The 26,756-nt window shown below is 37.2% G+C and overlaps 1 protein-coding gene across 1 annotated transcript; it reads left to right on the top strand.

Annotated features, from left to right (window-relative positions):
- Positions 1 to 919: 919 nt before the first annotated feature.
- ARHGAP11A (Rho GTPase activating protein 11A) lies at positions 920 to 25,535 on the top strand. The gene is made up of 12 exons (XM_004421380.3): positions 920 to 1,789; positions 5,214 to 5,284; positions 7,614 to 7,710; positions 8,764 to 9,017; positions 9,685 to 9,848; positions 10,014 to 10,160; positions 15,416 to 15,490; positions 16,825 to 16,992; positions 19,635 to 19,764; positions 20,268 to 20,376; positions 22,228 to 22,366; positions 23,040 to 25,535. Exons 1-12 carry the CDS (start codon positions 1,661 to 1,663, stop codon positions 24,623 to 24,625), a joined length of 3,069 nt encoding a protein of 1,022 aa, XP_004421437.1. The 5' UTR covers positions 920 to 1,660; the 3' UTR covers positions 24,626 to 25,535.
- The last annotated feature ends 1,221 nt before the right edge of the window (positions 25,536 to 26,756 follow it).

Here is a 26,756-nt window from a genome sequence, read left to right as displayed (position 1 = left end):
CCTGGCACTGTTAGGCAATGGGGATACAACCTTGGATAAGGCAGATAAAGTTCTGTCGCTACTCTTACCGAGTATATACATCGGCATGAGGCGGGGTGGTAGTAAATGTCTGCTATAGTGTCTGTATTTAAATTGAATCCAAGTTTCCTGCCCTAAATGAATTACATCCCAGAAAACAGAGAACACCCTGATGGGATCGCTGATGTTTGCTAATAGAAAAAGCAGCTTGGGGAAGAGAGCTGGGTATGTGCAGTCCTGTTTGTCAACAAAATAGCCAAGGTGTCAGCAATGTGTGCGCGCGGAGCCGGGCCCCTCCCAGATCTCCTCATTCCAAATCTCACCCAAGGAGGCTTCTGCAGTTGCCGCCTCCCGCGGACTTCGCATTTCTCCCGCACTCTACTCTCATGACAGGTCTTCTTTGTTGTAAACTACCTATGCGATAAGATTTGAGCGCCACGGTCAGTCTCCCAAATATGGACCAGTTCCTATAGCCGAAGTTCCCACCAAAGACCCTGGCATACGGTTACTGAAATCAGCGTTTGGGAAGCCTGACGCAAGTTGTCTCAACTCGGGTTCCGTAGAACCGGTTTCTCCGTCAGAGGGCCTTCAGCCTCAGCCAAGCCCTGAAAAAATAAGAATGAGGTGTCTACTACATTTCCCCGAATATGTTGTCTCAGGCGCAGGCCAGTTGTTTAAAATACGCTTTAAATGTGGGTCTGAAGGAGCAAGTAGAACTCATCTTTCTTTTCATGTTTCTTAGTTTTGCCCGCCACGCCCTTCGTGGTCTCCCCTCCGACCGCACCTCACTGGACAGGCAGCTCCTGGCCACCCTCCGAGGTCCTGATTTTGAAAAGAGGAGCGGGCCAATCAGAGTGCGGAGCGCAGTTTGGCGCTGCCATTTGAGCCTGGGCTTCAACTGCGGGTGGGACGGTCACAGTGGCTCCGGGTGTCTGCCGAGGCGGTAGGGGCGGAGGCATGAGGAGAGCTGCTTGGCGTCAGTGAGCGCCCGGGATGTGCAGGCCAGGGGCAGCGGGCAGGCTGATGGGGGAGGGAAGGAGCAGCCTGTGAAACGGGGTGACGGCGGCGACCAGCCCGGGCGGGGACCGGGACTGGAAGAGGCGCCTGAGCAGCCGGCTGGTCCGGCGGCTGGGCCTGGGTGGGGGGCGCGGGGACGGAGAGACGGACACCCAACTGAGCCTGCCGGGGCAGGAGGGGCGAGGAGAAGCGTCGTCTTTACAGTTCCGAGCGAGACGAGGGCAAGGTGAGGTTTGGAGGAAAGGGTGTCTTAGGAAGTGGCCGGAAGTGGTGAGAAGCTGGTAACAGACGTTGGTACAAGTAACCGAAAGGATCAGAGAGAAAGAAAGGAGGTCTGTGTAAGTAGCTGAAAGGATCTAGTGACAAGAAAGAAGGTTGTTGTAAGTGAAGGGAAGGTGAGCTTTGGCTAGATCGTAGGACTGAGAGAAGACAGTCTGTGGAAGTGGATAAAGAATCAAGGAAAAGCGTGGAAGTGGCTGGAGTCCGGGGCCGGAACAGTGTCAGACGGGGCCGGAAGGCAGCGGAGAAGAGGGTAAACCTGAGAGTGTTTGGAAATTGGAAGACTTGGTGGCGAACGAGGGTCAGGACTCAGATCCTGCCTCGGAAAGTGGGCGACGTGTCCGGGATGTGGGATCAGAGGCTGGTGAGGTTGGCCTTGTCGCAGCACCTTCGGGCTGCCTATGGCATTAAGGTCAAGGGTGACCGAGGGCAGTGCGATCGCAGGAGACGTGAAACAGCAACCACGGAAATAGTGGTAAGTTCTAGGGAAGGAGGTTTAGGTTAAAAAAAAAAAGGTTCATCCTGTACTATCACTTATTACCAGGTCATGCTAAAATGTTCATTCTGTGTGGATCCAAAAGAAAATGGAGTTGTGTGTCTAATTCAATCCAGATGGTCAACAGCTGACATGTAAAGAATAGCATTCTTGATTCTTTACAGGGATTTTTGGTCATTGAGAGAAGTTGGCGGGTTTTTCAACCTCAGCAACATTGACATTTTGAATTAGATAATTCTTGAGGGGTGCGGGCTAGCTGTCCTGTGCATTGTAGGATGTTTAGCTGCATCTCTGGCTTCTACCCACGAGATACAAGTAGCATCTCCCAGTTGTGACAGTTAAAAATGTCTCCAGATATTGCCATTTAATTGTGTTTTGAGCAAGTAGCATGTGGGAAGGGAGACAAACACTACCCCACCACCACTGTTACAGAGTCAGATTTCGAGAGGGACGAGGACGTTTTCCAAATGAACCAGTAGATGAGGAGGTGTGAGAGCATTAGAAATAGGCTTCAGATAATACCTCTATATTCACCAACTTGGGGAAAAAAAAACAAGCTTGCTGCTTGGCTATGTCACACTTTTGAGACATAAAGCTGTTTTTTTAAGGCAGTAAACGGAGAAGCCAGAGTGAAATGATTAAAAAGATGTTGATGACTTTTGGGTGGTCAAGGTAAGGGGATTTTGAGATTTTAATATCTCTACTGAATCATCAAGAATTTCATTGTGAAAAATAAAATAAACTGAATATAATACATTTTATTTTCAATTTATGTGCCTAACTGTATGGTACTTTCTAAGTACTTACAGAAGAAAACTAATAAAATTAATTTGCATAGCTCTTAGAAGTCTATAATTTCGGAAAGAAAATAGTACTTGGAGAAGAAACTTACTAACAAAAATAATTTCTATACCTCTTAATAGCATAAATTCTGGGGAAATTATTTTTATTGTTTGCAGCTTAATGGCAACATTATATTTAAAAACTAGAGTGGTTTCTTCTGATTGTAAAACTGACTCTCCAAGATTTCAAATATAGTTGGTTTTGTATGTATATGAAAGAATTTGTATGTGGATTTTCTTTTCATTCCTTATGAAAAACTGACACCTGCCTTTAGAGTCAGGTAGACCTGAGATTGAATCTTGCCCTACCCCTACTAGGTGTGTGATCTTGAGCTGTTTGTTTAATTTTCCTAAGCTTCAGTTTCCTGCTCTATAAAGTAGCAATAATGGTATCTCTCCTTGGATTGTTTAGGGGATTTGAAAAACAACAAGCTCTGTAAAGACGACTAGCACAGTGTTACATGTCACTCATTCAACTAATGATAATTGTTATGATAATCAGTGGTCTACATACTAATTGATAGTCATGCTAGAAACCCTAATAAAAATATTCTAATAGGGCCAGCCCCATGGTGTAGAGGTTAAGTTTGGTGCACTCCGCTTTGGCGGCCCAGGCTCATGGGTTTGGAACCACGGGTGCCAACCTACACTACTTGTCAGCCATGTTGTGGTGGCGACCCACATACAAAATAGAGGAAGATTGGCACAGATGTTAGCTCAGGGATAATCTTCCTTAGCAAAAAAAAAAAAAATTCTAATAAAGATACAACAGAAGTTCATTGTGTTATAAGAATGTGATCTAGCAGGATAACTAATTGTTTGAAAACTGGATTTCTTTAGTTCTTTGGTGTTTGTTAGCTAATGATATTTTTGAGCTTTTTAAGAATACCAGAAATCTTTTAAAGATGAGATTGTAAATGATATTTCAATACATCAAATTTAAAAAGCATGTTATTGGTTTTATTTTATGATATTAAATTATAGTAGTTACTTGTGAAGCCAATTGTTGACAATAATGGAGGCTTCTGAAAAAAAACACAACCCTCAATTCTGATTATGTATGACATTTGTAGACTTATAATCAGCTTCAGGATCTGATTTACTTTTGCATTTTGTTTGGTTTCACAGTATCAAGAAAATTCTGATTTACCCAAATAAGGGGTTGCTGATACTAACATTTTTTAAATAGCTCATCTTGAAAATGATAATCATAACAGCAACAGATATTCTTTGAATTACTTACTCTGTCAGGCACTGATTTAAATGCTTCACATCTTTTCAGTCGTTTAATTATCTCTACAACTCTATGACTTAGGATTTATGTGAGGATACTAAGGTGTAGAGAATGTTAGTATGATCGAGGTCACTCAGCTAATAAGTGGAAGAGCCAGGATTTAAAACTGGCAGTCCTGCCTCTAGGAGCCTGGCTCTCTTAAGCACTATGCTATGCTGTCTTTTCTATCTTCGTCAATTAAATGGAGCCAGATGCTTGAAAAAGGACTAGTAAAGATTTTGTTAGTCTGTTGAATCATTAACAGTAGTGAATGATTTCTCGTTGTAAATAAGAAATGTATAGGTTAAATAAGATGCTCTTAAAACACAAATGCTTCAAGAGCATTCATGGAGAGCAGGTGCATCTAAGCTAAATTAACATTTGTGAGATTAGGTATACCACTTATTTAATTTTATATAAGCAGACATATACAGGCTTGAGTTTATTTTTAAGTCCAGTGCAAAGCTACAGTCTTCATCAGTGACACAGTTTTAAGAAGTTTGAATGCATGCACAAAGATAGTGGCAGATTCTTTATTCAGAGGTGTGTACAAACACTCAAATTAACCAACATACAAGTTTACCTTGGGATCTTCAATGTATTACAATTTGAATGTGAGTAATACATTTGAATGTGACTTTTCAAAAGTAGTTTTCAAAGTAGTTAAATGAAATTTGAATTAAATGTTTGCGGAATCCCTACCTTGGATACTTCAGAACATAGTTTGAATAGCACTCTTCCATATAGTATGGAAAAGATAATCAGATCTAAAAACAACCATTTCGGTGTTATTTTAGGAAATAGTAAGTGACAGTAATTACCATTATCGATTGATGTATTATTTTGATTATATCAACTTAGTCTTTTGTTCAAGTTAGTATTTATAAGGTGATGGAAGGAAAGTATAAGATCAATATATTATTTATAAGGTCACTGAAGGAACCTTTAGTATTTTTCAGGAAATGTTAGTGTTTTGGGCCAAATTCTGTTTAAGAATTTCCTGACCAAGCACTAACTGGATTGATTTTCCATTATCAGATTGGAAACTGGCAGAATGTCTATGTCGCTTGCTTGAGGGCAGTGACTTTATCTTGACCATTTTTATACACCTGGCACCTCGCATAGTGTAAAATAGTTACTTTTTACCAAATGTACTTGAAATAATTGTTTTCATTGTCTTGACTATTTCCACTATTATTTGTATTTCCTGAGGTTGTTATTTGCCTGTTTAAGAAAACTTACATTATGCCTGATATTTGTGTTAGAGTAACTAAATTTGTCATTTTAGGGTAAAATATTTGGAGTACCTTTTAATGCATTGCCCCATTCTCTTGTACCAGAATATGGACACATTCCAAGGTAAGCAAAGTTTGAAGTGAAGAATAAATATTTCAAACTGGTGTTTGACTGTTTGAAAGTAAATAGTTGATTGACTCACATTCAATTTGAACTAGCAAATTATTTTATTTCTCAATATTAACTAATGTAAAAATTGTTTTTAAACTTTTACATATTTTAACATTTTAAGTTGTACTCATTCCCAGGAGTGAATTTTAGGGTTCAATACTGAGTAAATGTTAAAATGCAAATTATTTTTGTGCCATTAAGTCAGAATTTTCAATTCTATACCATTCTTTTGCTGCAATTCTGATTATATTCAGTAATATGCTGAATTACCAGTTCAATTATAATTTTCACGTTTTTTTGTTTTAGAAATGTTGGATAAAAGAATATTTAAGCTAAGATATTGGAGTATTTGTGAATAATTATGTAACACTTGAGCTTTTCTATGTCACTTACTATTTATCAATAACCTTTTGCACTGACTGCATCAGAAATTATTAGGGAAGTTTACATCTTAAGGAAATAGTTTAGGGGGTGGCCTGGTGGCCTAGTGGTTAAGTTCGCATGCTCCACTTTGGTGGCCCAGGGTTCTTGGGTTCAGTTCCTGGGCGTGGACCTATACACTTCTCATCAAGCCATGCTGTGGTGGCAACCCACATACAAAATAGAGGAAGATTGGCACAGATGTTAGCTCAGGGACAATCTTCCTCACTAAAAAAAGAGGAAAGTAGTTTAAAAATGTGTATAAAGAAACTATCTTAGGGGCCAGCCCCATGGCTTAGCGGTTAAGTGTGTGCGTTCCGCTACTGGCGGCCTGGGTTCGGATCCTGGGTGCGCACCGGGTCACTGCTTGTCCGCCCACGCTGAGGCAGCATCCCACACACAGCAACTAGAAGGATGTGCAGCTGTGACATACAACTATCTACTGGGGCTTTGGGGAGAAAAAGGGAAAAAAAAAAGGAGGAGGATTGGCAATAGATGTTAGCTCAGGGCCGGTCTTCCTCAGCGAAAAGAGGAGGATTGGCATGGATGTTAGCTCGGGGCTGATCTTCCTCAAAAAAAAACGAAACTAGCTTAGCTCTTACTAATTCATTTCCCCTCTATCCAAAGTAGAATTCATTCTGGCTGCTGTAGTCCAACAACTTAGGTTTTTAATTGATGCATTGTCCAAAAGCATTTAGTGAAAACCTTGTTGCCTTAGAACAGTTTTCCTTCATTCAGCATATAGGTGTAGATTCACAATCTTCATAAGGTAACCACTAATTTGCTTTTTAAATGACCTATAAAAGGTTCATTTATAATGACTTTCGACGTTTAGAATTGCAAAGTCATATCCCTGGTAATAATGACTAAATCTTTGTTGTAATTTCTTTACCTGCTTTTTTTTAAAAAAACTGTTCTGTCAGTTATCCCTCGCCACATTCAGCCGCTGTGCACCAGAACAATGATGGCAGTTGCTTACAGCTGACATCTATTCTAATTTGTTGGTAGCAGCTATTAACTAAGCATCTAAAGCCAACATTGATTATTAAAAATTGTTCTTCAATATAAAGAAATTGAGCACACACCTCTGAGTGTGAGAAGGATTGTAAGGACTGGGATATATCTGACTTTTCTGAGAGGTAATGTTAGGATGAGAAAAAAATCTTATTTTTGGGCAAGTGTAGTAGATGGTAGATATCTTAAGCTATGTACACTGCACAAGGTCACAAGTGGAGAGAGAATAGATAAAGCAAAGAAGGCCTTAGACAGAGCCCTGGGTCATCCCACCGTGTAGAAGTCTGGCAGAAAAGGGGTCTGAGAAGGAGCATTTGGAGAGACAGCAAGAAAACCAGAAGAGTAGTGAAAGAGGGTATTTTCAAGATGAGCAGGGAGTGGTCAAGTGTGTCAAATGCTGGTAGAACAAGCAAAATGAAGACAGTGAATTGATCATGGATTTGGCAAGGCAGGACCCATTGGTGATCCTGATGAGAGCTGTTTTCCTGGAGTAATGAGGATGAGAGTCTGGGGAGGATTGAGTAGCGGCTGGGATATGAAGAAGTAGAGGCAGTAAAAAAGATAAATCTTGTGCTCTGAGCAGAAGCAGAGAAATGGAGTAGGATTGACGAGAATGTAGGATTGAGCAGGCTCACTGAAGTCATCATGGGTAAAAAATGGGCCTTAGAGTACAATTTAGGAAGCAAGGAGGATAACTAAAAGTAACCTTTCTTCAGAGATTAAAGGGATTTGTGGCATCAGAGCTTCTGAAAGGGAGGTAGTGCTTGGTCTACTCATGTACTTTGGCAGGAGAATAGGATTTAGTAAAATGTGTATCTGGCAACCTGAAAAGATTTCTCTCTTTCAGTTTTCTTGTTGATGCTTGCACATCTTTAGAAGAGCATATTCATACAGAAGGGCTTTTTAGGAAATCAGGATCTGTTATTCGCCTAAAAGCACTAAAGGTAAGCATATTTTTGAACTATAATTTTTTAGTTGTACCACTTTGTGATTTGGTTTTTACAATTGAAATATTTAGAACTATTATATGAATAATTATTATTTTTCTTTTTGGTGAGGAAGATCAGCCCTGAGCTAACATCTGACGCCAATCCTTTTTTTTTTTTTTTGTGAGGAGATCAACCCTGTGCTAACATCTGCCAATCCTCCTCTTTTTTTGCTGAGGAAGACTGGCCCTGGGCTAACATCTGTGCCCATCTTCCTCTACTTTATATGGGACGCTGCCACAGCATGGCTTGCCAAGCAGTGCATTGGTGGCGCGCCCAGGATCCGAACCGGCGAACCCCGGGCCGCTGTAGCGGCGTGCGCACACTTAACTGCTTGTGCCACCAGGCCGGCCCCCAGTCCTCCTCTTTTTTGCTGAGGAAGATTGGCCCTGGGCTAACATCCCTTCCCATCTTCCTCTACTTTATATGGGATGCCGCCACAGCATGGCTTGACAAGCGGTGCGTTGGTGCGCGCCCGGGATCTGAACCTGTGAACCCTGGGCCGCCAAACAGCAGTACGTGCACTTAACTGCTGCGCCACCAGGCCGGCCCAATTACATGAATTATTGACAGAAATTGAATTTGCAAATAGCTTCATGGCAGAAGAACCCCCCCCACCCCTTTTTTTAAAAAGAAATTGTATGTCATTTATATACTGTTTTTTTAGTTTTATTGAGATATAATTGCCAAATACATTTAAGTTGTACAACTTGATGTTTTGATATACATATATATTGTGAAATGATCACCATAATCAAGCTATTTATATGTGTAATGCTTTAAAAGTTTACAGATTACTTTCCAATTCATAGTCCTTGTTCCTGTAGAGTACTATATGAAATGAAATTTTTTTTAATGTTGTTTTTAGCCTTCTAAAAAGGAGTGATATATATTAAAACAAGAGTTAAGAGAAATTTATTACAGAAAGCTCTTTAGAGTATATTAAAGAGTACTTTATTTGCAGTAAAGTTTTAAGTTCTCATATGCTCAAGATGATTATATTCCTTTCAGAATAAACTGGATCACGGTGAAAGCTGCCTGTCTTCTGCACCTCCTTGCGATATCGCAGGACTTCTTAAGCTGTTTTTTAGAGAATTACCAGAGCCCCTTCTCCCAGTTGATTTGCATGAAGCACTTTTCAAAGCTCAACAGTTAGGAACAGAGGAGAAGAATAAAGCTACATTGTTGCTCTCCTGTCTTATGACTGACCACACAATTGACATATTAAGATACTTGTTTAACTTTCTCAGGAATGTTTCTCTTAGGTAAGTAGTAATTAAGTCTTGGCAAATGACAGTTTAATTTCTCAACTAGCTAGATTTTCCCATATAAATAATAAATTAAATTTCATTTGGAATGGAAATTTTTCTAAAAAATATTATATATTTCCTCACTATAAGAAGTATACCCTGTATAATTTAAGAAACAATATACCAAATGATCTAATATTTCCTTGCTGTCTTAGAGTCATCATTATGAATGCCTTAATGGCTTATTGGTGTTAAGAATTCTTTGTCCACTGAATGGCTTCAGATTACTGTGTTTTTAAAATATTTGTGTTTTGCTTTTCAAATTTGTCCCCTCTCCCTGCTGTCAGTGAGCCTGCTTGTTCTAGACATACTTGCTGCCTTCTAATACTTTCAATTTTCCATGTGGGTTTGAAAATCAAATAAACATGTTCAATTTGTGTGGAAGAACAAAGAGTGGACTCTGGTTAGCCTGATTTTTATGACATATATTAAGCACACAGAAGTTGTATATTTCTGGTTCTGTCTTATTTCAAGCCATTTATGTAGACAGGTAGATGAAGGGTAACTGTATTTTGACTTGTGTTTGACTGATAAAATAAGAGTCAAAATGTGCTAAATAACATTGTTTTAACTTTGTATTTTTATCCTTGGCTCCATCTTATAAAACCTTTTTTCATTTAAGGTCCAGTGAGAATAAGATGGATAGCAGCAATCTTGCAGTAATATTTGCCCCAAACCTTCTTCAGACAAGTGAAGGACATGAAAAGATGTCTGCTAATACAGAGAAAAAGCTACGATTACAGGCTGCAGTAGTACAGACTTTTATCGATTATGCATCAGATATTGGTAAGATGTAGTTGCACTATTAAGTAACAGGATTTGTTTAAATGAGGGAGATCCCAGCTCCTTCCAAGTGGACTATGAAGACAAATGTTAGAAATTTGTATGTACTATTGAAACATTTTGAGGGGGAGTAGAGGAGAGATCTTAATTGTGAACATTTTTGTTTAGGGCATGTTCCAGATTTTATCCTTGAAAAGATACCGGCTATGTTGGGTATTGATGGTCTCTGTGCTACTCAATCACTAGAAGGCTTTGAAGAAGGTGAATGTGAATCTCCTGGTGACTGTAAGAGAAAGCGAAGACAAAGTGTAGGAGGTAGGTGGCAGTAGCAGTCCCATTTTATGGACGTCTGTGATGTGCTTTTATCTAAAATGCATTTGAACATAAAGAATCATAAGCTGTAGTGTACATCTTTTTGGTGCTCACAGCATAGTTGGAAAGACATGACATATGCATATGAAAAGTAAAAATGACCATGTAGTCTGATATTAAGTGCTAGGTCTTTAGCACAAACATAAAACGTGTTCAAAGGGGAAAAGTTTCTGCGGTTGTAATGATCAGGGACTCTTCAAAGAGGAGGTCAAACTGAACTTTCTTGAAGAATGGGTAGAATCTGGGAGAATTGGGTGGAGGGTCAGAATACTTATGTCGTATTCTAGATGAGGAGGATATTATGAAGAAAGATTTGTGTAAGAAAGAAGTAGTCTATGTCTGTGTCTGTAAATAGACCAGTGTGACTTGAGTGAAGGGTTCATCCTAAGGATTAGGTATGATATTCTGGTGAGCTCAGTGTAAGGCTAAAGGAATTAGAACATTAAGCTGGGTATTGGAGAACCATTGAAGGTTTATGAGTAGAAGCATAACATGATTAAAATATTTTAGAAAATTATCTGGTTTGAAGAATTGAGACTTGGGGGTAGGGAGAATAGAAATGTATGGCAATAATCCAAGTGTGAGATCATGATTTGAAATAGTGATGTGAATTAGTTACAAGTATGAACTAAATAATGAAGGAAACATTACCAAGGAAGAATCAAAAAGACCCAAAGTTTCATCATGGTGGAATCAGTCATAAGACTTATCTCCTTCTGGATCAAGAAGACTGAGGCCATTCCTCCTCCAGTTGCCTTAGGAAATATCTTATCTTTTGAGTATCAGAACCAATTGTTATTAACTCGCATTCCTTTTTGAATCTTTTGGCTTATATGGCATTCATTGCCTTCTTCTGTTTCTTCTTTGCCTCCTTTGTAGATTCCCCTTATGCCTTCTGTGTTAGTTTCCTAGGGCTGTTGTAACAAAATACCACAAACTGAGTGGCTGAAAACAACCAAAATTTGTCTCATTTCTGGAGGCTAAAAGTCTGAAGTCAAGGTGTTGCCTGAGCCATGCTCCCTCTGAAACCTGTAGAGGAGAATCTTTCTTGCCTCTTCTTGCTTCTGATGGCAACTGTCGATTTTTGGCATTCTTTGACTTGGAGCTACATCACTCCACGCTCTGCCTCTGTTGTCACGAGGCATTCTCCCTAGATGACTCTCTGTCCAAATTTCCCTCCTATAGTAACACCAGTCACACTGAATTAGGGCCTACCCTAATGACCTCATCTTAACTTCAGTACATCTGCAAAGACCCTAATTCCAAATAAGGTCATTCACAAGTACTGGGAGTTAGGACTTAAACGTATCTTTTTCGAGGACACAACTCAACCCATAAAACTTGCTACCCTAAATGTAGATATTCTCAGACACAGATCATCTTTGTTACCCTCTTTCCCTTTGTGATTTCATTCACTTCTATAGTTTCAGTTATCGCATCTAAATAGCTGAACACCCGATCTCTATCACTGTTATCTCACAAATGTCAGTTCCACTTTAGTAACGGCCTACTAGACAGACATCTTCACTTCTGCTTTTCCTTGGTGCTTTAAGCTCAGCATTTTGAAATGATCATCTTCACCCTCTTTAAACTGGTTCTGCTTGAACTCCTTTTTCTGTTAACAGCACCACCATTCTCTAGTCACTCAGGCTTTAGAGCATGGTTGCCTAAATCTTACTTTACTATCTATATTCACATAGTTTTCAGGTTCTGTAAGATTCTGTCTGTAGTCTTTACTGCATCTTTACCATAAGACTCTCCTTCTTGGTCTTTGTGCCTCCTCCTTGAAACTGCCCTGCTTATTGCTGTCAAGGCTGACATTCTTAATGAATAACTCTAATCATGTATCTCACACACATACCCTTTAGAAACTTGCATTGATAATACTGCTATTTATAGCCTGGACTAAAGGTCTTTCCTGGGATTTCTTTAGCATGCCTTTCTACTGCTTCCTGCCTCTCCTTTAAGCAATCTGTACTTTAGTCAAACTGCATTCTTTATTTATTGTTTTCTAGATGCTTTGTTCTTTTGCTTATACTGTTTATTGATAATAATGTTTTTACTTCCATCTGCCCCTGCTGTTCAAATTATATCCAGTTGTCAAAATTCATCTTAAATGTCAAGCAAGCTTCCCTCCTCTGCCCTATTTTTTTGGGGGGGACAAATAATCTCTTTTCTCTTCCAACATTCTGTAATGTTCTAGACTCTAACAGTTTTTATCTGGTTTTATATTTATTCCTTGTGCAGAACTCTCTTACTATTATATTTAATGCTCTTTGAAGATAGAGACCATGTTTTATTCAGTATTCTTTACTGAATAGGTGTAAACTACTGAATGAATATAATAAATTGAGTTACTGATGTTTAGCTTAAACCCAGAGGTACTTTATTCATTAGACCAGGTTAGGATAGCATTTGTCAAGCATCACTATTTCATTGCAATTTGAAACTGTTTAGGACCATTAGTGTTTTTTATGTTATAGCTAGCCTTCTATTTTTTTGCATCTCACTTTGAAATGCCACAAACATCATCCATATGATTTGATTGCATTTGCTTTGAAGAATCTTTTGACTTCTTTTTAAATTGTGGAAAAATATATATAACGTGAAATTTACCATCTTAACCATTTTTAAGTGTACAGTTCAGTAGTGTTAAGTACATTCACACTGTTGTACAACCACTCTCCAGAGGTTTTAGTTTTATTTTTTGTATTTATTATATATGAGTTAGTTACTGTAGCTTGATTTTATGCTTGGTATGACAATTCTCAATGAGTGTATTGCCCCAGAATCTACACAGAATTCCATGAGCAAATTCTTGTAATCTAAGCAAGAGGGATTTTGTCTGTCATAATTTTCCTGCTCTTGCTTCTGTACATGAGTCTGTGTGTGCTCCTCTGTATTGTTATTGCCCTAATGAATGTCTTTCATGGATGGTGGAGCAGTACTAAATTGATTTGATTAATATGATGCCCTTATTAGTGTGGTACTTCCTGAAATACATATAGTAAGCTCATGAGCTATTAAAGGGATTGAGATATAATTTTTCCCTTTCTCCGGAGAGATGGTCTACTTTCAGTGTGGCCCATGATGCAGTCAGGACAGTTGAGATTATAGAGAGAACAGTTTATCTTTCCACACTCCTGATTGTGCTGTGCTATGTTAATTGTGTGTTATCTACTGTGTCTGAGTCTGCTGTTTGGTTGTTTCTTCTCTGTTCTGCTCTGGCTTTCATTCTCTTCCTTTTTCTTTTGTCTCTTTTCCCTCTCCCATATTAACCTGGTTTAATGCCCAGGTGCCATGAAGGTTGGGTTTATTTAAGACATTGCCCGCCATTTAGAGCATTGCCTATTTGTGGCTCTTCATTGAGGTTTTCAGTATTCTCCTCTGGTTTGTGCCTATTTCAATTGAGAGTGTATGATTTCTCAATAATACATAAGTGGGCTATAGCTGAACTTAACTATTTTGAGTGATATTTGGTGATTAATCAATCAGGTAAACAAACATATTCACAGGACTTTTGTGTTTCATTATGGCTGAAAATTAGGGCCATATTTTTGCATGAAACTATTTCGGTTTAAGTCACAAGTTCCAAATAGCTAAATCCAGTGTATTTTTTTTTAGGCCTGTATTGTTCAGAATCTCTGACCACTTGACTATTTCCTTCCTGATATATTCTTTTCTTTCCTTATTTTTTATAAAACTATGCTTTCTCTGTTTTCCTACTTCTTTACAGCCATTTGTTCTGTCTCGTTTTCTGGATTTTCTTTTTCTGACCACCTCTTAAATGTTCTTTTCTTCCATACTTGACCTTCTTATTACACTTTGCCCCTTCTTAAATGATCTCATTCACTCTTATTTTTTAAAGCTACCGTTTCCAGGCTGATTACTCCCAAATCTACTTCTCTAGCCCTAATCTTTTCACAAATGGATTCATATCCGTTTCAGTGTCTCGTAGGCATGTCTAACTCTTGTTTGCTTAATTTCTTTTTTCTTTTTCTTTGGGTAGCACCATTGTCTACTCAGTCATCAAAATCAGAATTCTAGATGTCCTTATCTACTCTTTCCTCAATCCTACATCCCACTGATGACCAAGTCTTTTCACTTTGATCTCTTAAATACCTTTATTCCTGCTTTCATTTCCACTGCTCCTTCCTCAGTTCAGACCTTCAGCTTTTGCCTGACTAATTCTCACTCTTCTTTCAGGTCTCAACTAAGACATCACTTCCTCAGAGACTCTTTCTCTGACTCCCCAGTCTAAATCTGTTGTTATTTTTGCACTTCAGACTACGTACCCATTTGTCATTATGTATTTATTTCCTTAGTATATTTAATGTTTTCTTTCTCCACTAGAATGAGTTCCATAAAGGCAAAGACCATGTCTATTTAGTCACTGTTGTATCTTCAGTGTTAGCACTGTGCTTGACACATAGTAGGTACAAAATAAATATTGAATGACTGAATAACATACTTAGAAGAACCTTCAGCTCATTTGCCTGCCTTCAAGGAAGCTTACCCCTCTATGTCTATTATACTGCTGCCAAAGTGATTTTTCTAAAATGCAGATCTGATGATTTTGCTCCCCTTTGCCTTTGGAGAAGTTTGAGTTCTTTAAAATGACATACAGACCCTGTTCTGCCTAATACACAAGACTTATCTTGCGCCATATCTGCTGCTCACTGTTTGTGCTAGCAATATCAAACTACTGGTTCCTAGTATACATAAATTCTGTTTTCACTCACATGCCTTTTCTTATGCTGTTTGCCTTGCCCACATGCTACCTTTCTACCTAATCAACACCTCGTCCTTCAGAACACTGTCCAGGTTTTACTGCCATTACAAAGCTTTCTCTCTCATTGCCATTTCCTCTCTTCCTCAACAAGCAATGACTTCCCCTACCATACTCTTTCTGTATGCTTACTCATACTTGTTTTACATTTCATTCTGTATTGTACGTGTTTTTTTTTGAAAGAGATATGGGAATATAGGTGGGGAATGGACTAAAAATATATCCTTTAGGTTTTTTTTTCTATTTTGAAATAATTTCTTTTAAATAACGTTAAGTGACTTTAAAATGTATAAGCTGATATAAACTTAGATGCTAGAAGGCCACAAATATCAATAATGAATTATTGGTGAAAGATAGGTAAATGTTAATTTATAATTGATTATATGATTATATATGTCTTGAATTTCAGATTTTGTTAGTGGAGCATTAAATAAACTTAAACCTAACAGAACACCCTCTGTTACACCTCAGCAGGAAAGAATTGGTAGGTATTATATATATTTATTTAAATGAAAATTTCTGTATATTATGTATAAAGTAATTATGATAGTAATTACATAACTAATTTTGGTTTAATCAAATCCAAATATTATTTTCAATGGAGATACTGTACTGTAATACTATGTTGTGACATTGCTAATTACGTTGGATATAATGAACCTAAAATTGTAGGTGAGAATTTCTTTTAGTCTATTGTTACATCCTTAATCTTCTTTTTTTTTAATATAATTTTATTTATTTATTTTTTTCCCCCAAAGCCCCAGTAGATAGTTGTATGTCATAGCTGCACATCCTTTTACTTGCTGTGTGTGGGACATGGCCTCAGCATGGCCGGAAAAGCGGTGCGTCGGTGCGCACCCGGGATCCGAACCCGGGCCGCCAGCAGCGGAGCGCGCGCACTTAACCACTAAGCCACGGGGCTGGCCCCAAAATCCTTAATCTTCTAAATCATGTTTTTCTGTTGCTTGTAAGTTGAATCCTCTTGAACATGTGTAAATAACACAATCTCATTTTTGTTTTAGAACCAGAAGTTTATTAGTGTATGTTCCAATTTTTTATCGTGGTTTGCTTGTGGCTGAAATTATTCAGCCCAATAACAGACAATATGATCATTTGTTTTGTTTTCCAGATTGAATAAATTAACTCAATAATACTCAGTTATGATGAAAAGCAAAAATATTTGGATCTGTTTTTGTTTTAACTCTTTGTTATAATTTTCTTCCCTATGTTAATATTCTTTAATGTGAATTGTGTGCATCTTTTAGTCTAATTTGGTTTAAGTTACTACTGTTTGTTAAGAATCTTGCCTCTTTGTGACTTTTTTTTTTTTTTTTTTGTGAGGAAGATCAGCCCTGAGCTAACATCCATGCTAATCCTCCTCTTTTTGCTGAGGAAGACCGGCTCTGAGCTAACGTCTATTGCCAATCCTCCTCCTTTTTTTTTTTTCCCTCAAAGCCCCAGTAGATAGTTGTATGTCATAGTTGCACATCCTTCTAGTTGCTGTATGTGGGACGTGGCCTCAGCATGGCCAGAGAAGCGGTGTGTCAGTGTGCACCCGGATCCGAACCCGGGCCGCCAGTAGCAGAGCGTGCGCGCTTAACTGCTAAGCCATGGGGCCGGCCCTCTTTGTGACTTCTTTATTTTCATTTTGAGTAATTGCATACTGTTAATTTAGTTATATAATATATATTTGATAATGTAAACATATCACCCCATTCTTTGGTTAGCTCAAAGTAATAGCTTTATAAGAAGAAATTATATAAAGTTTTTGTATTTTATCAACTCTGTGGGAGAAACAACCAATTGTTTTTTTTTCAGCCCAGCTATCTGTATCACCAGTGATTCTCACACCAAATGCTAAGCGTAAACTGCCAGTAGATTCTTCTCAAGGTTTCTCAAGTAAGAAAAGGAAGTCCATCAAGCACAATTTTAACTTGGAGTTGTTGCCAAGTAATCTCTTCAGTAGCAGTTCTACACCAGTATCAGGTAGCAAATAGAATTTATATAATTGGGTTGTCAACGTTAACATGGGTGCCTATTCTGGGCAAAGTGCTATTTCATATAATACCAGCCTGGAGGAGCCAGAGCTTCATTCTCTGTTCTATCAAATCTCTGAATTTTTGTAAAATCCCTTAACTTTTAAAACACTTTTAGACACTGGTTCAGTATAATTAATATGTGTGTGTGTGTTTTATGGCCATGCCATAAAAAGTTACAATATTGAAAGTTACGATAAATAACTCAGAGTGAGAGTTTGGGCTTCTGTGGATAGCACTGGTGCTCAGGTTCTATGTGATTGGACATCTTGAATTCTACTTTAGTTACCTCCGGGTCTATAGCTGGGGCTATATTGCTGTCTTCTGCTGAGTTGAGGTTGCTAGAGTTTGAGCATCTCTGAATCCAGAGTGGGGGTGTTACCATGGGCGTAACCATTGTGGGTTGCAGTTTGGGGGGGGGGTATTTTTCAAGTTTCATACTCAAGTAGCTTTTATAAAAACTTTAAAAACTTTGTTTATGCCGTTCCTTGTGGCATGGGTTTCAGATCCCTTACCAGCCCAGCAATTTTCTTCCAAATGAACTACAAGTTCCTAATGTGGTCAACCAGAGCCTCCAGAGAAAAGTATAATATAATCATGCTCATTTGGATACCAGATTTTTGTTAGTGTGGTCTTAGATTGATTTGGCTCCTTTAACATGTGTAGAATACGAGTTGGCTCATATTAACCTTATGGTCAACCCAAAATGAAATGAAACCCTAACTAAGCCCAGAGTCCTCAATCTCATATTTATCTTACATTTAATCAAAATGTGAGTGATCTCTGATTCTTTTAGATTTTTATGTTAAGGATTTCATTTTTAATTCATTAGCTGGGTGATGAAGTCTTCTTCCCAAAAGCCTCTCTTTTGTTTCTGTTATCCAAAAGGTTTATATTTTTCTTGTTTATTTTATTAAAAATTTGAATAGAATAACAACTTGTTCTCTGTGATCTTTCCCAGGTTCTCTATGGTTCATTAAAGTATAATGATAAGAACTCTGAGGCTATGTAGTTCTTTCAGTGTTCAAAGTTTGAAGACTTAAACTCCTTTAAAGTAACTTAGTGTTTTCTTAATATGTAAAGGCTTTTCCACTTTGGAGGACTGTTTCCAAATGGCAAATATGAGTTGTAGTTCTACCTGCCTTTGTTTATTAGCATTACCACTTGTTTATTAGCATTACCATATCTTCCCCAAGAAATGAACTGTTGATTCCTTTGCTCCAAGCTCCCCAAAAATAGGTTAAAAATTCTTGTGTTACTTTAACATTAGTATGACCTTGCTTAACCAGTGTAATTTTTTAATAAAAAAAATTAAGTTCAACATCAGAAATCCTATTATTTGAATTCATTATTTTTCTTTGACCCTACTTTCTCAGCCACAATTCAATAAATTTCATCTACAAAATTGAAAATGGGTTGTTTTGTAAGTTTGGATTATAACAGATATGATGCTTTTTTTAATGTATAAAGCCAACAACGTTAATCTATAATCCATAAAGTACTTATTTATAATTTAATTTTTTTCTTATATGTGTGATAACTTTGCATTATTCCATAAATTCTGGCTGTGCCTCCTTGTGACCACTGATACATTTTTAAGATGACTAGACTGTATCCTTAGAATAAAGCTACCTATGTCACATTGGGTGTGTTATATTTCCTCCAAAATTTTCTTTAGCCAAATGCACCCAAAAGTCACTGTAATGGTTGTATTATTTTCTGTTTTTATAACTGAAAAAACATGGTTGTCTCTGTTTGGGGACTTTTCTTTATTAATACTAATGATGAGTGGAAAGGGTTCATGTTTGTTGAGTATACCCTGGGCATGATTCAAATATAAGTCAAATGTATATGGAGTCTTTATTCATAGCTATTTTATATTTTTCCTGATTTTCTATTATAGTTGGTTTCATGATATAGTATTAAATACCCTAAAACAAAATGAGCTGTTGTAACCATCAGTTGTTAGCATGGAACATGGCAGTAGCCAAGTGGTTATGCATGTGTTATAGATAATTAATTTTTGTTTGTCAAAAATATTGGACAAATTACATGCCAGAGTCAGGTGGACAGGAGTTGGCTAGCAGCTGCATACTGGATACTGAGACTCTGAATTGTTTTTCAATAGTTTATTGTTGATAATGGCATTAATTAATCTTATGTACCAGGTACAGTGCTGGACATTTTATATACATTACAGTAATATTTATATTCATCGTGGAAGTCCATTTTCAGAGCCTAAAGCCGTTTACTAAGTGGTGAGACAAACTCAAGTCTGTCTCGCTCTTTCTCCAGTCTGCAACAGTGCCCACCACTCCCTTGTATTATTAAAAGAATTTAAAGCAAAACTCTAATATAAAAGTAATGTTTAACCTAACCTTTAATAGGCAACTAAAAAGTTAAATTGATACTATTTTTTTTTTTTTTGAGTTGGGTTATTTGGCCCCCGAAGTTTCTAACCAGAAATTATGTGATTTTTTTGTTGTTGCTTAGGGTTAAAAATTAAGACTTTAAATCTAATTGCTATTAATATTTTATACTTTGAAAAGAAAATAAGTATGTATGGTATCTTACATGTGGTTATTTTTATAGTTCACTTTGATGCAAGCCCAGAAGGGTCATCTCAGAGTTCATTCTCTCCTGTAGCCATCAGCGGAAACAATTTGATTAGTACAGATGTGCGGAGGCGAAGTAAAAGGATTGCAAGCAAAAAAGTATGCAGGTAATTTATCCAGGACATTTTATTTTCACTAGATAAATATTTGGTATATATAGTTAATAAAATATTTTGTTTGTCTTTCTACTGAGAATCATATTTGAATCATAAATTTTAAAAATCCCCTCTACCTTTATAGTCTTACTAGTCAAGTTTCCTTTATATATCCTCCAGAGAAAGATTCCTAATTTGAGTCTACTTTGCTTGCTTAAAATCCTATTTTATGGTGATGTGTATAATTTTAAAATTTCCTGTTAATTTTAAAAGCTAGTCTGGTCTAAGGATGCTGGTGTATAGCCAACTAACTCTTGTGATAAAGGAAAGATCATTTTTATTTGCAAATACAGTATGTTTATATATGGTATCTTAAAGCTTAACTGATTTTAGAAAATTATTACTCTATTCAATTACTAGCAATATGATTTGCTCCAGACTTTCAAATTTCATTTTGCAAGAATTTCTCCAGTTTTTATGCTGTAAACTGACATTTTTAATTTCACTCTTCTTAGGGTGGAATCAGGAAAAGCAAGTTGCTTCTCTCCTAAAATCAGTCGTAAAGAAAAGGTTCGAAGATCTCTTCGTTTGAAATTCAGTCTGGGGAAAAGTAGCAAAGATGTAGTAAGTATCTTTCACCATTTCATTGATGTTCACATTAGCGTAAAGCTGTAGATTTGATGCTAAAAGACTCTCTCAACCCTGTCTCTCCTCCATCTACTGTCCCATTCTCTATCCCTCTTTATTACCAAACTCTTACACTTGAGTTGCTATCTCCAGTTCTTCCTTTTCTCTTCTGCTTAAGTCAATTCCAGTGAGGCTTTCATCCCCAACACTCTCATCAGGGTCACCCATGAATTCAACATTGCTCGAACCAGTGGACAAATATCAGTCCTTGTTAGACTTGTGCTGTCTGCCGCATTTGACCTGGCTGATCATTGTCCTCTCTGGCATACTTTCTTTCCCTGCATCAAGGACCTTTTACTCTCCTGGTTTGCTTCCTTTTTCACTGGTGACTTTTCTAATTCCTTTATGTTGGAGTGCCCAAGCTTTGTCCTCAGACTTCTCTTTTCTCTCTCCACTCACTCAGGGTGATCATCAGCTTTAAACATCATATGCTATTTACTTAAGACTTCCAAGTTTATATCTCCAGCCCAGAAGGCTCATCTGAACAACCTGACTGTTTGTTGTTGACATCTACCTACTTGACTTCCCTATTTCGATGTGGATCCAATAGATATCTCAAGTGTAACCTGTCACAAACGGAGTTCTTAAGATGCATTTCTTCACTGCCACTGTCTCTCCGCTCCTCCCCCTCACCCCCAAAAACACTTCTGCTTGCAGTCTTCACCATCTCAGTTATGGCAGCTCATTCCTCCAGTCGCTTAGGCCGAAAACCATGCAGGCGTTCTTGACTCCTCACTTTCTCTCACACGCCCTGTCTAAACCATTAGAGAATCCTGTCTAACTTCTGCTTTCAGAATATATCCAGACTGACCACTTCTCACCAGTACTACATTTCTAACCTTCTCCAAGTTCTGTCATCTTGAACTTGGATTGCGGCGATAAGCTCCTACTAGAGGTCTACCTGCTTCTACCTTGCTGTAGTACTATAGCCAAAATTATCCTTTTAAAACCCAAGTTAAGTCATGTCACTCCTCTGCTCAGAATCCTCCAGTGACTCCTCATTTCACTCTGAAAAAAAGCCAAAGTTCTTTAATTGACCTGCAATGCTCCACATGGTCTGTTCCTGGCCCACATCTCCGAGCCTTCCTGCCACTCCCCCTTGCTCACTTGGCTTTGTCCTCTCTTGCCTCCTTGTTGTTTGTTGAATGTGCCAGACCTGGCTTCAGCCCTAGACTGGCATTTTCCTCTCCCTGGAAAGTTCTTCCCCCTTATGCCTTCATGACTCTCGCTCTCATTTTTCTTTACTCACAAATCATCTTCTGGTCACTCCGTTTAAAATTACACCCTCCCCTTCACCACTCCGTGTCATTCTTAATCCTGCTTTCCTTTTTTCCACAGCATTTTCACCTTATGTATTGTATATTATGCAATATAATTTACCGTTTATCTTATTTTGGTCAAAATTTCCCCATCTAGAATGTAAATTCCATGAGGATAAGATTTTGGTCTGTTTTGTTTTTTCTTTCACTGTTGCGAACCAGCCCTGGCACAGAGCCAGCATAAAATTGTTTTTTTTTTTTTTTTCAGTAATGAATATATGGGGCTGTTTTTATTTTAGATCATAAAATATCAACTAATAGCCAAGTCAGATGCTTACAATTTTCATTAGCATGCATGCAAATGAATATATTTGTGTTTGCTATAAAATTGTTTCTCAATTATATGTTCCTTTTTTAATTAGCTGTAGAGGTTTCTGGTGACTACAAAAAATTTACTTTGTCTTAATATTTTGAATTAACTAGATTTATTTCTTAACCAAAACTTTTTCAATTTTTCTTTTCTGTACAGAATGGGTGTTCTGGTGTCAATAGATGTGAAAATGTTGGTCGACGACTTGCAAATCAACAAAGTTTAAAAACTAGAATTGAATCTGTAAAAACAGGTCTGCTTTTTAGCCCAGATATTGATGAAAGATTAACAAAGAAAGGTACATTTATTTACATGATGTTATTAGAGTGCTACCCAAAAAGTCTACTTTAGTTGCTTGTTAAATAGATTTTTTCCCAGCTTTATTGAGATAAAATTGACATACAACCTTTAGTTGCTTCTTTAATGGCAAAATTTGTTAAGTAATTTATTGTTCTAGAAATTTAAAATTCGTGTTTGAATGGTGAAAATATTTGAATTGGCAATGTATTTTTCTTTTTCTTTTTTTTTTTTTTGTGAGGAAGATCGGCCCTGAGCTAACATCCGCCAATCCTCCTCTTTTTGCTGAGGAAGACTGGCCCTGGGCTAACATCCATGCCCATCTTCCTCCACTTTATATGGGATGCCACCACAGCATGGCTTGACAAGCAGTGCGTCGGTGCGCGCCCAGGATCCAAACCCGCGAACCCCGGTCCGCCGCACCGGAACGCTCGCACTTAACCGCTTGTGCCACCGGGCCGGCCCCAGCAAGGTATTTTTCTATGAACAATTGGAGGATGCTTATAAATGTAAATATGAAAATGTTGACGTTTTTATATTAAAAATTATTTCTTTTAACACAAATCTTTAATTTATTGGATTTAAATGCTTAGTTTATTTGCCATGTATTTGGATAGTATTTCAAAACTAAGTCAAATATAAATGATTAAAAACACTGAACTGCCTTATTTTAGGTTCAAAAAAGATCAGTAAGTCTGAGGAAAACTTATTAACTCCAGAGCGACTAGATGGAACAAGTTACCGGATGTCTTGGACAGGACCTAGCAATTCAAGTTTTCAAGTAATAGATGCACATGAAGCTTCTCCAATAGAAGGGAATCTTGAGGTGGAAAACTCTTCTTTGGAGCCTGATAGTACGGTTGAAAAGTCACCTGTTAGTTCATATGAACTCACCCCTTCTAATGTACACAATAACCATAATAACAACAGATCTGGAAGCTCTCTTATTGGGGATGAAAATGGCTTGACCACAGAGACTTTGGTGAAAATTCAGAAAGCATTTTCTGAAACTGGAAGTAATCTTCATGCATTGATAAATCACAGGCAGTCATCGGTAACTAATGTGGGGAAAGTAAAATTAAATGAAACATCTTCTATGGAACATAGCCTAGAGAAAAACCTACTTGAAACTAACGATTCGACTGTGATAGAATCGAATGAACACCACACCAATAAAGATGAAAATAGTTCTTCAGAAAGAGACTTCTCACTACATCAAACTCAGAAATCGGATAGAGAAGCAACTATAAAATGTTACTCAACTCAGATAAAGATGAAATGTGAAGAAAGCATTCATTCACATATACCAAAAGATCATTTAAGCAATCAAGAATTGCCCAGTGATGAACAAATAAAGAAACAACAGTCCCCAAGGGATAAACTAAATACTAAATTAAAGGAGAATGAGAGTATGATTGAAGAAAACTTACTGAAATGCGCAGCTTCTAGGGAGGACGCAGCTAACGCCTCTTCCTCAGAGCAGATTACCTGCAATATAACAAACTTGTCAAAACCGAGGCCTGTGAGAATTGTTAAACAGCAGTCACTGGTGGAAAGACGTGATAAAACGGTTTCTGAAGGTTTACAAAGGACAGAGCATGGGAAGGTTTCAGACCACATACAGTGGTTTAACAAGCTTTCCTTAAATGAACCAAATAGGGCAAAAGTTAAATCACCTCTTAAGTTTCAGCGGACTCCTGTCCGGCAGTCTGTCAGAAGAATTAATTCTTTGCTGGAGTATGGCAGACAACCTATAAGGCATGAATTGGCAAGTCTCAGCAATGCTGCTTCTCCTCTGATTAAATCAGTGAGCTGTGACAGCGCTCTTTCCTCTGGTATAGAAAGTACAAAGTCAAAAGATTCCTCTATTTCATGTACCAAGTCAGGTCCTAAAGAACAGAAGTCTATACCATGTGAACAGTCAAATGTTGATGCAGTTTCAAAATCAAGCATGAAGTTAACTTCTAAATCTTTCTCACAGATCAAGAGGCACCCAGACTCCGTCAGTGCTTCTCTTGGGTCTACTAGAGTTTGTAAACAGGAAGTGATATCTGATGGCCAAATTAAGATTCCCTTGGATGATCTGACAAACCATAATGTATTAAAATCTGTCGTAAATAATAACATGGGCTTTTCTGGGATAAATAACAGGATCCTTAGGAAACCGTCAGAAAGAGAAAGAATGTGGTATAAAGGATCTCCAAAAAATCCTATTGGAAAAGTTCAACTACTACCAACAAGTAAACCTGTAGACTTGTAATTGGTAAATGTTACACTTGTCATGAATGTAAATAAAATTAGCGACTGGGGACATGACTTGCAGGGTAATCCAGGTATTAGTCTGTAGCTCAGGAGGATTGTTATGTGATAGATTTTAATTTCACTGCACACGCAACTTGGATTATTAGGCTTGCATAAATGACTTATTTATGCAAGCATATTATTTGTTTTTATTACTTATGGCAATATTTAAACTTTAATTTTATTGTGATCTCTTAAAGCAGAGTTTAAACTTTACTTTTTTAAAGAAGTTGTTGACTGGGTTTATAAGAAATTAATTTTTGAAAATTGCATGAATTTTATTTTTTAAGTGTGCTAGGAAGAGTGGAACGAGTTGTGTCTATTTCCTGTTTTTCCTCTTAAGTCATAGGTTTCTGTAAGAAATTTCTAACATATAAAGGGAAGAGATAAGCCCTGCAAATTGTATTTCTTGAATTACATTAATGTTCATTGTCATTACCAAAATCCCTAGAAATTAATTTGCTTCAACAGTATCTTCATCCTTTATTCCTATTTGGGGCAGAGTAATTATGTTTATGTTGCCTGTAGGTGTGTACAGTGTGTTCACTGAACTAAGCGTAATGGCTAAAGCAGAATAATGACTCAAGTGTGCTCATATATAGTATAATGCTGTAGAAGTAATTGATGACTTTTAAGCCATACTATATTTTTAAAGTTAATTTGCACAAATACATTTGTGTCTGTTTTGTCCAATATAGAGTTTAAAATTATGTGAGGGGGAATAATTAAGCTTGGAAAATTTTAATCATGGTGGTTTCTTATATGCAGATGCTTGATTTTAGAATTTGAAATAGTTGCACCTCTGGACATTTACCTTGGATTCTTATACTTTGGATTCTTATAAAAGCCTATGATGGTTTTGTCTTGTGTGTAAATGTTATTTATTTAGCATAGACTTTAAAGATAACTTTCTGTAAAATGACTTACCTGAGACTCTAGTGAATTCAAAGTACCTTTTAGAATTTGACTCAAATTGTCAAGCAAATCTATCTAAATTTATATTTTAAATTATTAGAAGTTACAAATCTTTAAGGAAAGAATAATGTCAACAATAGGGGATATTCTCTTAAGTTTTAGAGGAGGAGTATGCCAGCAGAATCACCCACTAAAGATAGTTTTGCAGGTCAGTTGTTAGAATGCCACATTCAGATGTTGGGCAGACTAGAACAGCATTGCACACCGACTCAGCACCCACACTTACAGTGTGTCTATGGACGAGGAATTTCAAGTCATCAGATGTTTGCTTTACCAAGTCCTGCTTGATAGCAGTACATCTGTTTTATTTCAAAGCTATTTCCTGTTTCTATATTTATTACTTAGGAATCAACCCTTTCTCAGGACTAATAAGTATTTGACTTATATAAAGACTGTAAAAATCTGTAGATATAAATAAACATCATGTTTATCCAACATCAAAATAGGTTTGTAATACAGACTGGATATGAGTTTCAGATATATATATGGTATTTCTAATAGTAAATAGAGATAGAAAATATTCATAAACTCAAATATATGTTGTCTGGTTCAAAGCAATTTTTTAAACTTTTAAATTTTTAAAAATTAATTAACGTCATTTTATATCCATGGGGGTGGGTGAAATGTTGACTTGGAAGACTAATTCAGTAAGAAGGCATAGGAGATTAACTGTCCAAATCACCTGAATTAGTGGCTTTTCTGAGAGGTGAATCAGTAATCAATATGAAATATTTATTTTAAAAAAATCCCCACATGTCACTCCCATTTTGTTAGTGAAAGTAGAGTATAGGACTATGAAAGTGAATAGTTTAGAGTGGTAGTAATTGGAGAGTTGGGAATGTTGAGTTTTAGACTTGACTTAACCTCTTTTCATTTTATACAAAATAAGGCTAATAATGTTACTAATCTCGTGGGGATATCTGATCAAATGATATACAAACATATTTAATAAAGTTAAAATTGTCTGGACATGTGCAGTACTTCAAGGATTATTTTCACCTTGTTCTTACAAGTAAAGATCTAATATTAATCTGATTGTTTATCTTATGAGCAACAAACAATTACATAGAACTTAAATTAGTAGGCTGCTTGGCAGCATTCCATAATCACTAAGA

This window comes from Ceratotherium simum, chromosome 3, assembly GCF_057802395.1.
Source record: "Ceratotherium simum simum isolate JZ-2026a chromosome 3, ASM5780239v1, whole genome shotgun sequence".
In the NCBI taxonomy this organism is placed as follows: domain Eukaryota; kingdom Metazoa; phylum Chordata; class Mammalia; order Perissodactyla; family Rhinocerotidae; genus Ceratotherium; species Ceratotherium simum.
The sequence above is the reverse complement of the archived record's forward strand: the minus strand, read 5'-3'. Positions and strand labels throughout refer to the sequence as shown.

Bases quoted from the DNA above. Each gene is read 5' to 3' on its own strand.
- ARHGAP11A (XM_004421380.3), top strand. From the start codon at position 1,661: ATGTGGGATCAGAGGCTGGTGAGGTTGGCCTTGTCGCAGCACCTTCGG. The intron at 5,285-7,613 runs GTAAGCAAAGTT...TCTCTCTTTCAG, and splicing joins GAATATGGACACATTCCAAG to TTTTCTTGTTGATGCTTGCA. The intron at 15,491-16,824 runs GTAGGTATTATA...TTTTTTTTTCAG, and splicing joins ACCTCAGCAGGAAAGAATTG to CCCAGCTATCTGTATCACCA.